The sequence below is a fragment of the Carassius auratus genome, chromosome 32, assembly GCF_003368295.1.
Source record: "Carassius auratus strain Wakin chromosome 32, ASM336829v1, whole genome shotgun sequence".
Taxonomy (NCBI): Eukaryota; Metazoa; Chordata; class Actinopteri; order Cypriniformes; family Cyprinidae; genus Carassius; species Carassius auratus.
This window is the reverse complement of record NC_039274.1, coordinates 34,589,524-34,602,854: the sequence shown is the minus strand read 5'-3', so window position 1 is coordinate 34,602,854 and position 13,331 is coordinate 34,589,524. Positions and strand designations below refer to the sequence as shown.

The 13,331-nt window shown below is 38.6% G+C and overlaps 1 protein-coding gene across 6 annotated transcripts in view; it reads right to left on the bottom strand.

The window, feature by feature from the left end:
* LOC113052303 (probable E3 ubiquitin-protein ligase HERC1) overlaps positions 1 to 10,017 on the bottom strand; it is a 43,741-nt gene extending 33,724 nt beyond the window's left edge. For all 6 annotated transcript variants that reach the window (XM_026216740.1, XM_026216746.1, XM_026216741.1 and 3 more), the window contains exons 1-11: positions 9,787 to 10,017; positions 6,161 to 7,104; positions 5,989 to 6,084; positions 4,127 to 4,321; positions 3,715 to 4,026; positions 3,506 to 3,602; positions 2,599 to 2,742; positions 2,261 to 2,388; positions 1,543 to 1,687; positions 600 to 771; positions 275 to 409 (exon numbers count right to left, since the gene is read on the bottom strand). In XM_026216740.1, the coding sequence (XP_026072525.1) occupies positions 275 to 409; positions 600 to 771; positions 1,543 to 1,687; positions 2,261 to 2,388; positions 2,599 to 2,742; positions 3,506 to 3,602; positions 3,715 to 4,026; positions 4,127 to 4,321; positions 5,989 to 6,084; positions 6,161 to 7,075 (2,339 nt within the window). In that variant the 5' untranslated portion in view covers positions 7,076 to 7,104; positions 9,787 to 10,017. The remainder of the gene's footprint in view (positions 1 to 274; positions 410 to 599; positions 772 to 1,542; positions 1,688 to 2,260; positions 2,389 to 2,598; positions 2,743 to 3,505; positions 3,603 to 3,714; positions 4,027 to 4,126; positions 4,322 to 5,988; positions 6,085 to 6,160; positions 7,105 to 9,786) is intronic.
* Between the last annotated feature and the right edge of the window lie 3,314 nt (positions 10,018 to 13,331).

The window sequence follows — 13,331 nt, the reverse complement described above, 5'->3', positions numbered from 1 at the left end:
CACATTATTGAATTTTACACAAATGGAAATGAGGCAGTGAAGGAGATATTAAGTATATAAAGGTCCTAGATCAGCTCACAATGTTCAAAACGGTTTATAGAGTTTTGGTCTACTATTTCTTTTTTTCAGAAAGCCATTCCTGCTGTTGTTAAACAACAGTACAATCCGATCAATGGCCTATACTTCGATTTCTCACAGCTTCATTTTCATTCCTGTCAAAAATTAAATATGGTGCTACCCTGACTAAAGTCAATGGTGGAGGCAGAACACACACTTGGAAGATGGGAAAGGCAGCGGTGGGATCTCGTTGTTGATACCGTCACAGTATCGTTCCAGAAATGAGCGCAGGTGAGAGAAAGTGCTTTCTTCGAGGTCCACACAGTATGGCCTATGCCAGGCCACCACCTGCCTGTATTCATACACATAAGATTAATAGCTTAGATATGCAAATGTAAAAAAAAAAACTATTAGAATAAATTTGAATAAGAAACTTCTTGCTATAGGAATTAACAAACTTAATGACACAAATACATAAGAATAAATATTGTCTATTTACGTACAGGGTAAAGATTATAAAAGGGTTTAACAGACTTGCTAACCTGTCTCTCGGGAGGGCAGTCCATGCCAGGCTGTGGGAGGTCCCAGCAGAGATCTGCTGAATAGCCACTCCATCTAAACCAATCACCTTCTTGGGTTTGGTGATGGGGCCAGTGGAATTCCCTTGACCGCACTGACCCATTGAGTTATTCCCCCAGGCATACACTTCATTGTCTGTAACAAAAACATCCACAAAAAAATGAAATGTAAGAGCAACTATTTAGCATGTCATTTTATGAATCACATTTCAGTCTTATGCATAGTGAAATGCAGATGTGTGAAAGCAGTATGCCCTAAAAGATCACTTGAACATTTCGCAATGCACATGAACGGCACATGTTCTGCTTAAGTACACAGCGTCAAACTGTCTGTGACATCATGTGTGAGGCCCCCTTGCTTCACCTTATCTGAGTCTGACTCAGCACATACCCTTCTGCTACTGATCTGACCCTCCTCTCTCTCCACTATCACACTATCACCACTAGTTCACACAACCCTTACAGTACAGCCCCAACAAGACTCAGCACCTACAGTAATCACCAGCCATCGTTTACAATAGAATTCTATAATGCTTTATGCAGTACACTGAAAGTGAAAATATTTAAGAAGGATCACAAAACTGTATAGACCATAGTCAGGTTAGACGTCATATTGAATATAACGCAGATGGAAATGAAACTTTCATTAAGATTTAATTTTCAAAACTGTCAAACCTATTTTATGTAATTTTTATCTACTATTTTTTTTTCTTAAAGCCATTTTGCCAGCTGAACAATTGGCAGGCTGTTAAACATTAGTAAAATCCACTGAAAGCAATGTAGTTATATCCCTTAAAGGCTCATTTTAATTTCATTTTCATGTTGTTTCACTACCAGCCACTTAAGCATACCAGATAAAGCCATAGTTTTGTGCACTCAATTCATAGGGCTTGCGGTTATCCCTTACCGTGTGATAAAGCAAGGCAGTGGCTGTCTCCTATGGAGATGTCTACCACTCTGGTAGTGGCAAGTTCTTCAACCAGTTTTGGCCTTAGCGCAGTGGCCTCTGATGAACCACAGCCAAGACACGCACCACAGCCCCAAGAGTAAACCTGCAAAATAAACACCAATAACAGTGTTTTTAAAATGATCAATCAACATGAACTCATAACTGCCCCTAATTTTTTCATCAAAACTTAAAGTGCCCCCAATATGCCCTTTCTGGGGTTCCTAATATTGTTTCAGGAGTCTCCTGCAACCAGATTACATGCATGCAAGGTCAAAAAACACTTTCATTTTCTCATGATATACATTAAATTTCACTGTATTTCTCAATGATTCGTAAACCATTCATACGAAGCAGTTCTAAGATTTAGTCTATCTAAACCCCTCCTTTCCGTGAGCCTACTATGCTCTGATTGGTCAGAAAGCCCAGTCCGTTGTTATTGATGTAATGCAGACAGTGTGTCTCAGAAACTAAGCGCCCATTGGCATAATTGAATGACAGCTCCGGAGAGAAAAAATTGTTGATTTTATTGATTTTTTTTATTGATACTGATTTTACTTCATAAAAACAACTGTCGGCTTCACAACTTTGTAGGTAGTTTACATTCACTTAGAGCTACATTTCATCAATGGAATATTAGGGGCACTTTAATAATTTCTGGTTTAGCAAGGTCTCATACCTGACCAGTAGAGGTGAGGGCCAGAGATGACTGACTGCCAGCACATACTTTGCGAATGAACATTCCTTGGAGCGCCTCCACCACCTTAGGTTTATACACACGATTGGTATCACCATGACCCAGTTTCCCTGCAGATAAACAAATAGGTGTAATAGTCTTCAGTTAATCTTTATTATCACATATACAGCAACTTAGCAAACAATAATGACTAGATGTGCACAAAGTAGAGAAGGTAACACAAGCAAATCGAGATGCAGCTGCTGGCTAAGTGCATAGTGAGTGCCTCAATCTCAAATGTCTCCTCAGTAGAAGAAGTGGTGTAGGTTAACTCAACTCACCATTGTCTCCACCTCCAAATGACCAGACTGTACGTCCATCTTTAGACAGTGCAATGGTGTGGGAGCTTCCACAAGACACCTCCCCTACATTACTGATGTCTTTAACTAGAGTGGGAATGTTCCTACTGTTACTGTCTCCATGACCTACAAGTATAGACAAGCATAATCAATGATGCACATCAACACAAAACACAAACACAAAATCAAGCAAGATAAAATGTTATGTGCATTAGTTAACAAATATACTTATTTTTGTAATCACAACAAGTTTAAGCATGGATACGACAATGTTAATGTATTTGGTCTTAGCAGAGTAGGTCCGCTAGGCTCTCTGCTGCTGCAGAGCAAGTATAGACTCGCTACTGCCGATCTGTCGGCATGCTGCTGTGAGCATATAAGATATGCTGCTACTGCATAAATAGGCATACATAAAATCCTTAGCAGATCTATACAGGTGGAGCTGGGGGAGTAGGAGGATTTCAGAGGAACTCTGATAGCACGCTGCAGGACCAGCTTACAGTAAAAACTGAATCAGACTATTTAAATGTTGAGCAAGTAAGCTAATTGGCTGCCGGCCAATCACTTTGCACCACGTAATGAATTATATGACTGCTAAATATATATATATATATATATATATATATATATATATATATATATATAATTACATATAAAGACATATTTTCAGCATTTATTTGTTAAAAAATGCAATAAAAATGATATAGCAACATTTTATTATTATCTAAAAATAAACATTTACTATTTTAATATATTTTAAAATGCACTGTATTCATATGATGGCAAAGCTGAATTTTTAGCAGCCATTAATGTTCAAACCAGAAACTTTTTTTTTTTTTGAACCAATGTGTTTAATGAAAATAAAATGTATATACAGACAACTGCATACCTAATCTACCAAAGTCGCCCTCTCCCCAGGTGTAGAGCTCTCCATCCTCACTGACCGCAGCGCTGTGTCTATACCCAGCTGAAACACAAACCACCACCTACAAACAAACACACACAAGCAGTAGAAGACATTAATCATTTAAACCCACAGATCCATTCTGAGTGTTCAAAAAGCTCAAGTGATGCATAACTACTGCATGAATATAGTACCTTTCCTTGTAGAGAGCCCTGTATTAGTTTGGGGTACTTCTGGGTGGAGCTATTGCCATGACCTAGTTTTCCATAGTCTCCATCACCCCAGCTGAACACCTCTCCCTCACTGGTGAAGGCTAATGTGTGCCCGTCTGAGCCTTTGGATGATGAAACCTTCTTATTGGCACGGTGAGGTTCAAAGGTCAGCTTCTTAAGGGTGGACTGGTTGTTTGAGTCACCCAAGCCCAGGCGCCCATAGCTGCCCTTCCCACACGCTCGGACTGAACCATCAGAGGAGATGACAAATGTGCAGTACTGGCCAGCTTCAATCTGAAGACACGAGATGTATTTAGCAAGCATGGATTGTGAGCATGGAGGGGGATACTAACACTAACACTGTATGAATAGTTCAAATGAATATGCTTTCTACCGTTTGTGCATCACTGAAGCTGGGAGCGAGTTTGGGCTGGAGAATTTTCTCTTGCGTGCCCTCTACGAGCTGGTGGCTGCTGTTGCTGCCCCACACATAGACCTCACAGGTCTCAGATACCATGGCTGCCTCACCTGTCTGGATACTGTCTGGACTCGCACATGTTCTTGAGTAGTCTGAAGCCATGCGACACACCTATCAGGAAACCGATTTAAAACAAGGTTAGGGTGTCAAACACATGGCACAATTCTCAGGATAATAAAAAAAAATCTAATGTCAAAATTTGGTATCATATATAATCATAATTTTCTATTTTTAGATACAACAGGTCTGAATTGTTGTGCAACTTGTTATAGCATGTATCTTAAAGCAGCAGAAATTCTCTTCTAGTTGTGCACAATGGCAGTTGAAACTGGATTTACTGGATGACAAGAGGAACAAATCGCTCAAGGAAAATATATACTGTATATATTGTTTCAAGTCTGTACTGACACGCATTCATACATTAAGACTGATTCAATGATTTTGACTGAAAAGCAGGCCTATAATCAAAATTATGACAATGTTTGGTTGGAAATGGCCTATAACAGCTAAAGTGGTCCTGCCAAGAGCAGTAAGTGGTTTCTCTTTATTTGATTTATGTTTCTTTATAAACTATTTCTGTATACAGTGATTTCCATTCATTGATTTATTTTTGGTGGAATGCCACAACATCAACAATATAATAAATGCTATGTCAATTAACATTACATTATAAACACACTTTATTCTTATATTGCCATGGCCGTGTGTTTATTGCCTTCATATTCGGTCATTGAAAGCGGTTCTATCATAATGAGATATAGCGATAGCTGGATGCCTTTCTCCATATTAGGAATATCATGGAGTGTTCAATTTACATCTGCGAGGCATATTTGGAGTTTCCGTGCGAGGAAATTTCTAAATTTCTAAAAATACCACCACAAATAGAGTTTGAAGTCAGTGGGAAACACTTTACATGTGTACATGAAAAGACTTTTAAGGAAATTATTAAATTTTATGCGCTTGCTTTTGTTTTACCCCAATATCGGTTAGTAAAGCATTATAACTTTTTTTATGTATAGTTTTAGGTACATGAGCATGCGGTGCATGCTCTCTCAATAGATGAACCAAGATTTAATCATTACAAATAATTATCCTGCTGATGATGCTTAGTCCAATCTGAAAAAGAGATTGGCTTAAGGGGTAACATCCAAATCTGAAATCAATACCATTCAAGAAAGGGCAGTTAGCTGCAAAGCATATCATAATCGCACAAATCCCCAACAGTATAATATTGTGGCTAAACTGATTTACATTTATTTTTGGCCCAGATTTGCGACGACTGTTATAATAATACATTGAACATTGGCAGCAGCTGCCTACATTTCAAGAATGAGAGAATAAACAGAAAATAACAAAGACTCTTTTATGCTGACAAATTATATCACCAAATATTACAACTATTTCACTCTATTCTAGGTCATTACAATTGGTCAACTGGACTACTGAGAACTTGAATAAACTGAATGTGTAAAATCCTTATGAAAGACGTCCTACATTTGAAAAAAAAATTAAATAGGGCGATAACATTTACAGTTCAGTTTTCTTAACGCGATAAAGCCTATGGTATAATTTTTGAAGCATCCAATTTTAAGGCCTCTACATAATCAACATGATAAAAACTAATAATAAAATCTGATTTTATTAAACGTCAGGCTTCACAGGGTTATATATCAAAGTACCAAACATAGTAACTGTTCTTCATTGAGGGATTCACGCATCAAACTGACATGGCCTCCTCTTATCTATCCTACAAATATTGTAATATATTTGTATTTTACCTCCTCAAACAGACAAAGTGCAGCCTCGTACAGGGAGCAGAGACCATCGGGCGTGCGGGTCGGCTCCCTCCATTGGCTGCGATCAGCAGATGAACCCTACAACACCAGACAGTCAGTCATTTAACATCCAACACTATATCATCAGTGTATGAGTGTTTTAGTGAGCATGTACCAGTGAACGCCTCATCTGCATCAGAATGTTCATGAAGCAGTCGTATCCCATCAGCCCCTCCTGGCTCTGCTCCAGGTTGCTGACTCCGGCCGATGCAGCCAGGGCCATCTCAACCCACTCCAGCAGGTAGCGCAGTGACCCTCGTTGCGCTGCCAATCCCAGCAGAAGCTCACATGCCAGCCTCCTTCCCACCACATCGGCCCCCGAGTTCCGCATGGTGACTCCTTTCAGAAACGTGGTGACCTGGGCCAGGCAGTCCAAACCCATTGGTGGAATCTTGCTCTCATTGGCCAAGGAGAGGGGTGGAAGGGAGCCCACCACTTCGATTGCTGTGGTGATGACATCATTGCAGAGATTGATCCCTGGACCGGCCGGAGGAAGTGTCCAGCTCTGCCTGAGCAATGCAAAAAGCAAACTAAGACCTGTTCGCACGCCCATCTCAATGAGGGCGTCTGTACTAGAGCGGGGCCGCTCGCTAACTGCTTGTAAGTCCGCAGAACCCAGAGTGTTTTCGGTCGAGTGCTGTTGCTGTTTGACCTTGCCCTTGTCATGGTATTTGTTGGAAAGTGCATAAAAAACCCGCTGCAGCACAAGCAGACGTTTGCGTAGGGCAGTTGCGAAGGGTGAATCCGAGCATACCGTCTTGGCCAGAGCAAGCTGACTGGCCAGCAGCGCATCAAGATAATGCTCCTGTTCATCGCTGGACAGACACTCTCGCTCAAAGTCTGGCAGCTGAGGGCCCTTCAGACATAGCACCTGCTGAGGGAGAAGAACCACCTCCTTATTGGCAAGCAACTTGCCATAGAGAAGAGCGACCCCTTCACGGGTGGAGATGGACTCGCTGTCCTCAGCAATCCAGGAGCCGTTGAGGTGCTCCAACCATTTTAGCTTTACTGGTGGTATCATTGCAGCCATGGTGCCACCTTAAAACCTCACCGTCACATCTGAGAGATAAAGAGATAGAGTGAATCTACGGATGCAGCTTTATTAATATTTGATACAGATGGGACCATTATCTTATCTTAAATAATAAATGGTCAATATGAACACTCTATACTATTTGTACAGACAAAGGTAATATAAACAAAAACAAAAATATAGGGGAATGAGCATACACATACGCATTTCTATTTTGATATACTCTATAGATTATTGTATGATACTATTAACATATGATTATTATACTACTGTTCAAAGGTCTGAGGTCCTGTAATATATATATATATTTTTTTTTTTTTTTTTTTTTTTTAGGAAAATGGATTTTATTTAGCAAGGATGCATTCAATTGAAGAAAAATGACAGTAAGGACATGTAATGTTACAAAAGATTTTATTTCAATTTAATGGTGTTCTTCTGAACTTTCTATTCATCAAAGAATCTAGTACAAACATACCCTGTTTCCACAACAAATGGTATGCAGCTGTTTTCATCATTTTTAATCAACTAAGCATCAAATCAGCATATCTGAATGATTTCTGAACGATCATGTGAAACAGAAGAAAGGAGTAATGGCTGCTGAAAATTTTGCTTTATCATTACAGGAATAAACTACATTTTTGATTTCATTTATTTTTATTGCATTTCTGATCAAATAAATGCAGCCTTGGTGAGTATAAGAGGCATCCTTCCAAAACATAGTAAAAATCTTACTGACTTTCGAATGGCAGTGTATAAAATACGGACTGATACCAATACATTTTTAAACAAAATCTCTATTACCAGTCAGTAAACAATATGGTACTGATAGATCATGCATCCCAAGGTAAATCAATTTAAACATTAACTGCCTCACACACATTAGCAGAGAAACCACTTTTCCTTACCAAGCAACTGAAGAAGAAAAAAAAAATACAAGAGCATTTCCTTTGTTGGCATAAAAAGTATAAAGAATACAATTAGATTAACTACCTCTCAACATTCTGATATACATGTAACCATAACCAGAAATTAAAAAACACGTTGATGATGAAATATGCATTGCATTCATCCTAAAACCAGTTTGAATCTGAGAAATGAACTAACTGACCCATCTAGAAAAATCAAGTGCAGATGAGGCGGTGATGACACATACTTGTCAATTTGCCAATCAATCTATCAAAGCCTGGATTCCATCCAGCAAAATGACAGCCTTTGGCTGCTGAGCCCGAACACACGTGTATAAATGTAGGTCTTGAGTCATCCCATTGATTATTAACTTATTTATCTAGTCAGCTAACTTTCATAAGTAGGCCAACATTAGAGGGTATGATTTTCATCTTGTTAAACTATGGTCTTTTGAATCTTATAAACCTGTACAAAAGTATAACACAAATAAAACAGACATGTATATCTATTGTATCTAACTAATGTATCAGTACACCGTTTCAGCTTTTAGTACATTAATCTTGTTAAAATCATTTCATAAACCAATTATAACGTGTAATAAACCCTATAATACTAAAGTGCATGTTGCTAGTAGCAAAAATTTTACTTTTACAAGTTATACAGTACATGGGCAGTATACACAGACTATAGACCTGTATATTCCACTCTGAACTACCAGATTATCTACTATAAGGTTATCAGAAAAAATAACAACAGACTAGCAAATTCTTATAGCAAGTTATTTTATGTAATCCAGTTTAAAAGTTACAGGTTGTCAGCTATTGCATTGTTACAGCAGCCAATTAGATTATTTTAAACCAGGGGTGACCAAACTATGTCCTGCAGATTTTAGCGCCAAACCGGCTTCAACACACACCTGCCTGGAGGTTTCTAGTATGTCTAGTAAGAGCGTGATTAGCTGCTTCAGGTGTGTCTGATTGGGAAAGGCTCTAAGCTCTGCAGGACACTGGCCCTCCAGGACCGAGTTTGGGCACAACCATTCCTCTGCTCTAGACATCATCATATCTTGCTAACAAGCACTTTGATTATCTGAAAATGATGGTGATTTTTTCACCCATCTGCTTGCGTCGCAACGATTAACGGTGTTGGTTTTGACAATCTTGCGGTTTGCTTATTCATCCAGCTGGCTAACCCATCGCATCACATTGCATTAATCACCAGCGTTACTTAAATACGTTCTCCTGGAATATCTGACTGCTTAAATCTTTAACCGAGACCCGTAGCATATTTGTTACAGATATTCTATAGAAATGTCTTTCAGTGCTACTACAAGAAAAGCGGAACTTACAGGCATTAGCATATTAGCATAGCTAACAGACCAGTAAGCTAAGCTAATCCACTACACTGAAATGATTCACTAATTTTACGTCTTCTGTTGTATGCCTGGACTGAATTACCACATAAATGGAGTCCCGGGTAAAATACCCAACTGTCTTGTGAGTATACTACTATATAGCACGGGTATTGTCGCATTAGCCCGTCTGTGGAGCTGCTTGTCTACGGTTGCCAGGCTGTAATGAACTCACTTTACATGAGTCAGCTCAGCTGCTGATATTTCACGTTAAAATCATGCATCCACACAAACATCTGCCCAATGTACGAGGCATGCATTTGACACATAGACTGTTACAATTACTGAAATGCAAGTTCAGAAGCCTACATACAATGTCATGTTTGAAATGTCTTAAACCTGTATGCTGTTTTTGGTAATAAAGAACTGAGAAGGTGAGGCTGGAGCTTACCATAAACTGCCAAAGGCCTTTTCAGTGCATGGACAAAAGTGGCTTTCATGTTGCTTAACGGTCCCTCGGCACCTGCATGTGACAGTGCATGACAGAAAAGGCTCGTAATCGCTGGGTTGAGGATCTGGTAAAGCTGAAAAATTGCGAGTTGGGTGTGAGGAGAGCAGTGCTGCTCCCGACAGCAGGCTCAGTGTTCAGTCCCTCCTTATCATTCATTACCCACTGCACAGAACAACAGCGCTCGCAGCCCTGAGCGGCTCGACATATATACCTTTATAAAATAAATACATTCTGTAACACACACAATAGGCTAGATAGGTTCGTTATTTGAAATGCTTTGAGATGCAATAATTTTCTTTCTCTCTCACGCAATATTCCCACTATGTAGTGTATTTAATTTTATATGCTAGCATATTGTGTGATTAAGTATATATATATACTTAATCACACAATAGGCTAGTATATAAAATAAATAGCCTATGCAATTATTTACTGAACTTTCTGAGCACACACAGCTGAGTGCGTTCACGCATGCAAGAAGCCATTAAAATAAGATAATTGAGCTTATTTAATAAGAATGAATTACTGTGAGGCTTAAACTGAGCAGAAGAGAGTCCACGAGCTAGCACAGGCTGCCCAAGACCTGACAATTGTTTGTTCTTTCATTACCCAACAACATACACAATTATGATCCTGTCATCTAAAACTAGTAGGCTACTTCATAGAAGACATGCCTGTGCGTCCAATAGTAAATAAGGGATGAACACTGCCCCTGTAGGTCTAAAAGAATAATGCAAAAACAAGTTGTTTTTTCGGACTATACATATTGCATATCTGCAGAACCTGTTTTTTTTCCAAGTGAGACATATTCCTGGGACTAGAGCTGTAATCGGGTATGGGATTAGAATCATAATCGGGCCCCATAATCGGGCCTTAAAAGTTAGGTCCGACAGGACCCGAGCCCGACAAGTACATTTTGATTGACAGCTTTTTTAAAGCCCGAACCCGTTTACAGCCCGACATTATTCAAATGTGCGCACGCACACAGCTCTTTTGCCTTTTGTCAACAATGAGTAATTTATTCATGTTTTAACATAATTTACTCATAACTAACGTAGACTAGACCACTTGGAAGTTGGAATAAAGAAATAAAATAAGTCCTCTGTGACATCGTAACATCTCAGCATTCTAGACATAGGCTCATTTAACCTATAAATAGACCAACGCACCAATAAAAAAATTAAATTAAGATAAACTTTAAATTAAGATGGGTATTTGGCAATAACGAAATTAAGATAAAGGCTCCGCCGGATTTGCTTTATTTAATAAAAGAATAATGCCAACATTAGCGTAAATACTCTGTCAACATTATGCATTTAAGACTCAATGGATATTTAGTTATCATTTGAAAAACCTTTATTCACAGAGATTATGCTATATATATAGGTCTACATGTTTTTGTGGAGGAAAATGATTGAATCCACTGTAGATGTCTTCAGCGCGCTCCTGCGCTCACTGATGGTGCGTCATTATTCACTCATTATTCTCATTATAATCATGGTCAAAACTTTTCCACACCTCAGAGTTTGCTTTAGTTGCTGGTGCAACCAAAACGTAATCACCAGAGGCAAGCCTCCGTTACACCTGCTCAGCATTCATTTTCGCATCTTTCTCGCGCTAATCGAAACACATCACATGACCGCTCGTTTACCTTAGTGTTTGAAGCACTATCGTTCGGGCAAAGATCTTCAGCTGTACCTGGGACAACATTGTGATTAACCAATCAGATTTGAAGAACAAATTTATAGATTTTGTGAAGTTTACGCTTACAATCACTGTTAGGTGCTTGTACATCAGTGTGTCATCTATCATTTCCTCTGATTTTAGGGATTACTCATGGTTAAGGTTAGGTTTGTGGCAGGGCCGTGCACAGACCTTTTGAGGGGCATGTGCTGAAACTGAAAAAGGGCACCCCCCCCCCCCTTTTTTATATCAAGATTATTTAGTAAGCCTGCATAAAAGGAAGAAATGGTCACATCTTCATGACAAATTCAATAACACAAAATAATAGTCTCAAAAGCTTTAGATTTATTAACGATTAATAACAACCATAATAATAATATTAGATAATATAGATAAACAGGGTTTTAAGGGCTTCTTTAAACCTAATACAACAGCAACCTTCTGTGAGCCATGTATCTGGCAAAAATTTGATACTGTGGTGGACCAGGGATGTTGGTCTCTCGAAGGTCTCTTATTCACTACACTTTCCCCTAAAATAAGCCAGCAATGAAAAAGTAAATAAAAATAGTGTGAAAAGTACAGTTGCAGTGAAAAGCATTTCTGAAGGATCACGTGACACTGAAGAGTACTGAACTGGAGTAATGATGCTGAAAATTCAGCTTTGATCACAAAAATAAATTACATTTTAAAATATTCAAATAGAAAACAGTTATTTAAAATTGTAAAAATATTACACAATATTACTGATTTTGCTGTATTTTGGATAAAATAAATGAAGCCTTGGAATGAATCACGAATTACATTCTGTATGATAAAATATAAAGATTTCAGTGATCTTCTGTAATTTTTTTTTTTTTAGTTATTACTACATTACTGTAGTAAAACCATGTTTTACAACATTTTATAAAGAGAGTATACAGAGAGTATACCATAACATGATTAGCCTAAATGTTAATAAATTAAGTGTATCACCAATCATAAATCAAAGAAGAAATTTCTTAGAAATATAGTTATCTAGGTGACGAGGATCACTCGTCGCTGTGTAAGTTCCAGTACGAAACAGCGCGGGGGCGCACCTGTTATGATTTTCCGATGGTAAAAACAAATTATATGTTGTTGTATTACTTATCAATATATCGTTTTTGACCAGCGAATGTGTGCAAATGTGATTTTTTTTTCTGTCCGTCATTAAAACGGCGATGGCGCCTGCCGCTGCCGGCATCACATTACATTTTCATCTAGGTTACAAACTAGTTTTTTTTAGCTATATAGACGGAGCGCTCAGTATTTCCTGTGGTAAAATGCATTTGGCCAAATTAGCATTTAATAAAAGATGAAATGCTACTATCTGCACAGGCTATTTAAGTGTTGGCTATGTATTGGCTATGACTAGATGGCAAATGCTAGCCCTCTCTCTCAGGCGACGTCCCACATGTCTCAGTCAGTGAGTCAGTCAGACATCAAATAAATAAAATATGAGCCTTTATAGACAGTGTTTAGTAGTACTTATTCAAACAACAAGATATTTATTTACCCTTCGCAAAACTTTGTTCAGCTCAGCTGTTGTCTACTGTGCGGCTGCTGTGGAACTTCAGTTGATTCAATGAGAGGGGGCGGAGTTATCAGCTTACTGACCGCTTGAGGATCGAATAAGATTTACACAAGCTCGTTTTAAGAACTTTCATTTGGTAAAACAGACAGACAGACGTAAAGGGTGACCAATAGCATTGATTAAAAAAAAAAAAAACACCACCAAAAAAAGGGCACTTCGGAGTGTAAAGGCAAAAAGGGCATGTGCTCTG